At 45.3% G+C, this 2,409-nt stretch overlaps 1 protein-coding gene across 4 annotated transcripts in view; it reads left to right on the forward strand.

The window, feature by feature from the left end:
- The window catches only part of Plat (plasminogen activator, tissue type), a 24,527-nt gene that overhangs the window by 13,615 nt on the left and 8,503 nt on the right, over window positions 1-2,409 (forward strand). For all 4 annotated transcript variants that reach the window (XM_008852290.3, XM_029555655.1, XM_029555656.1 and 1 more), the window contains 3 exons: window positions 1-21; window positions 304-478; window positions 1,317-1,408. In XM_008852290.3, the coding sequence (XP_008850512.1) occupies window positions 1-21; window positions 304-478; window positions 1,317-1,408 (288 nt within the window). The remainder of the gene's footprint in view (window positions 22-303; window positions 479-1,316; window positions 1,409-2,409) is intronic.

Raw genomic sequence — 2,409 nt, forward strand, 5'->3', positions numbered from 1 at the left:
TCGGGAAACGCTGTGATATAGGTGAGTACTTTGGTGGGTGGGTGGGTGGGAGAGATGTTCTGAAATCCTACCTCTCAAGTGGACCAAGAAAGGGAAGGAGATGTGTGCTGAGGTTGGGGCAAGGCAGAGTCTGGCTTGGCTACAGTCTTATGGGTGATCCAGACCACCCAGCTCACTCTGGGCCCCAGCAGCCTCAGCAGCCAGCCTGCGCCGTTGGGCTGAGACAAGGCAGAGGTTCACTTGAGAGCCCTTTGAACAGAAGAGGCTTGCATATGAGGGGTTACATGTCCTGCTATCAATCAGATACTGGTGCAACATGCTTTGAGGACCAAGGCATCACCTACAGGGGCACATGGAGCACAGCAGAAAACGGGGCTGAGTGCATCAACTGGAACAGCAGCGTGCTGTCCCTGAAGCCCTTCAGTGGGCGGAGGCCGGATGCCGTCAAGCTGGGCCTTGGGAATCACAACTACTGTAGGTAAGAAAGAAGCATTTTCCACAAAGGGGTCTTGGGTAAGAAGTATTATAGCCAAAGGACACCTGGACCAATCAGTCAGAAGAACTGACACCAGGTAGGCAGGTATGTAGTTAGCTAGCTAGGTACATACATATGTACATACATACATATATGCATATAGATGATATATACATACATATATGCATACATAAATACATTTATAGATAGATGATAGGGAAAGATACATGCATATACAGATGGTAAACAGATGATATAGATAGATGATAGATAGATAGATGATAGGTAGGTAGACAGATAGATGATAGATAGATAGATAGATGATAGAAGATTAAGTAGATAGATAAATAGGTAGACAGACAGACAAATAGATAGATGGTAGACAGAGGTTAATTGGAAGGAACCAGTTCACATTCCTGTGGAGGCAGCTGAATATGCAATTGCAGGGCAGGTCAGCTGGGGCTCTTGGACCTTAAAGTGATTGGACAAAATGCACTCTCTTTATCTGGGATATTTATTTAAAGTCAACTAACAGTGGATGTTAACTATAGCTACAAAATACCTTTACAACAGTGCCTGGATCAATGATTGTGATTGTGTGCCTGGAGATATAGCCCATAGCCATCTCTTGTCAACTTAACACTCTTGGGAATTTCCTTAAACCAAGCTTGATCTCCAAATTAAGAGCATAACTAAGTCATGTTTCTACCTAACACGGTATAACATTCCGGTGTCCAACCCAAGATGCATTAACCCTGCTCCCAGAGCATGTGCTCAGTCCTGGGGACTAGGAGGGTCGCTGTCCAACTCTCTCTGGTCCTCCCTGGTTGGTCTTTTTCAGAAATCCAGACCGAGACTTGAAGCCCTGGTGCTATGTCTTTAAGGCAGGGAAGTATACCTCGGAGTTCTGCAACACACCAGCCTGCCCTAAGGGTAAGTGACAGCCATTCTGAAGTATCTCTGCAGAACATACTTCCCCTGCAGTAGCTCTAGAAAAGAAGCCACTGGGAGAGCAAGGCCAAACATTCTGTACTCAAGGAAAAAAGGAACAGGCTAGGGGTGAAGACTAGTGGGAGGCTTGGGTCCTCAAGTACACTTGTCCGCTAGTGCTTCTTTGACCTTGGGCTGAATCCCCCACCCCAACCATCAGTCTTCCCATCTATAAAGCCTAGAATAGGACTGAATCCATGGTTTCTGGTCCTTTTGAAGTGTATTAGAGATTCTACCTGATTGAACTTTCTCTCTCTCTCTCTCTCTCTCTCTCTCTCTCTCTCTCTCTCTCTCCCATAACAGTTATTTTTTGTTGCTGTTGTTTTGGGTTTTTTTGTTTTTTGGTGGGGGTCTCCCTGGCCTGGAACTTACTATGTAGACCATGCTGACCTTGATCTCACAGATATCTGCCTGCCTCTGTTTCCCAGTGCAGGGATTAAAGGCACAGGCCACCATGTCTGGCTTCCTTCCTCAACATTTTTAATATGAAATAATTTTCCAGATTAAAAAAGTGTAAATTCAAGCCGGGCGTGGTGGTGCATGCCTTTAATCCCAGCACTTGGGAGGCAGAGGTAGGCGGATCTCTGTGAGTTCAAGAACAGCCTGGTCTACATAGTGAGTGCCATGTCAGCTGGGGCTACAGGGAGACCCTGCCTCAAAAAGACGAAAAAAAAAAAAAAAAGTAAGTTCAAGTAAGCTCACACCAGACAAAATCCCAGCATAGACCTTGGGAAGTGAGTAAGAACCCTCATCACTACCTGAGAACTATTGGCAACTGATGGTTGCTGGAAGAGGGAGAGTCGGTTTCATTTAAAGGTGTGACTCTTGGTAGATTGACCAGGCTCCAGTGTATGAAGCCACAACGAAGGGCATTTGGGGACACAAATTTGCCTTTATAGGCCTCAATATATATATCCTATAAGGCATGTTTATATATATATATA

This window comes from Nannospalax galili, unplaced genomic scaffold, assembly GCF_000622305.1.
Source record: "Nannospalax galili isolate Female #2095 unplaced genomic scaffold, S.galili_v1.0 scaffold366, whole genome shotgun sequence".
In the NCBI taxonomy this organism is placed as follows: domain Eukaryota; kingdom Metazoa; phylum Chordata; class Mammalia; order Rodentia; family Spalacidae; genus Nannospalax; species Nannospalax galili.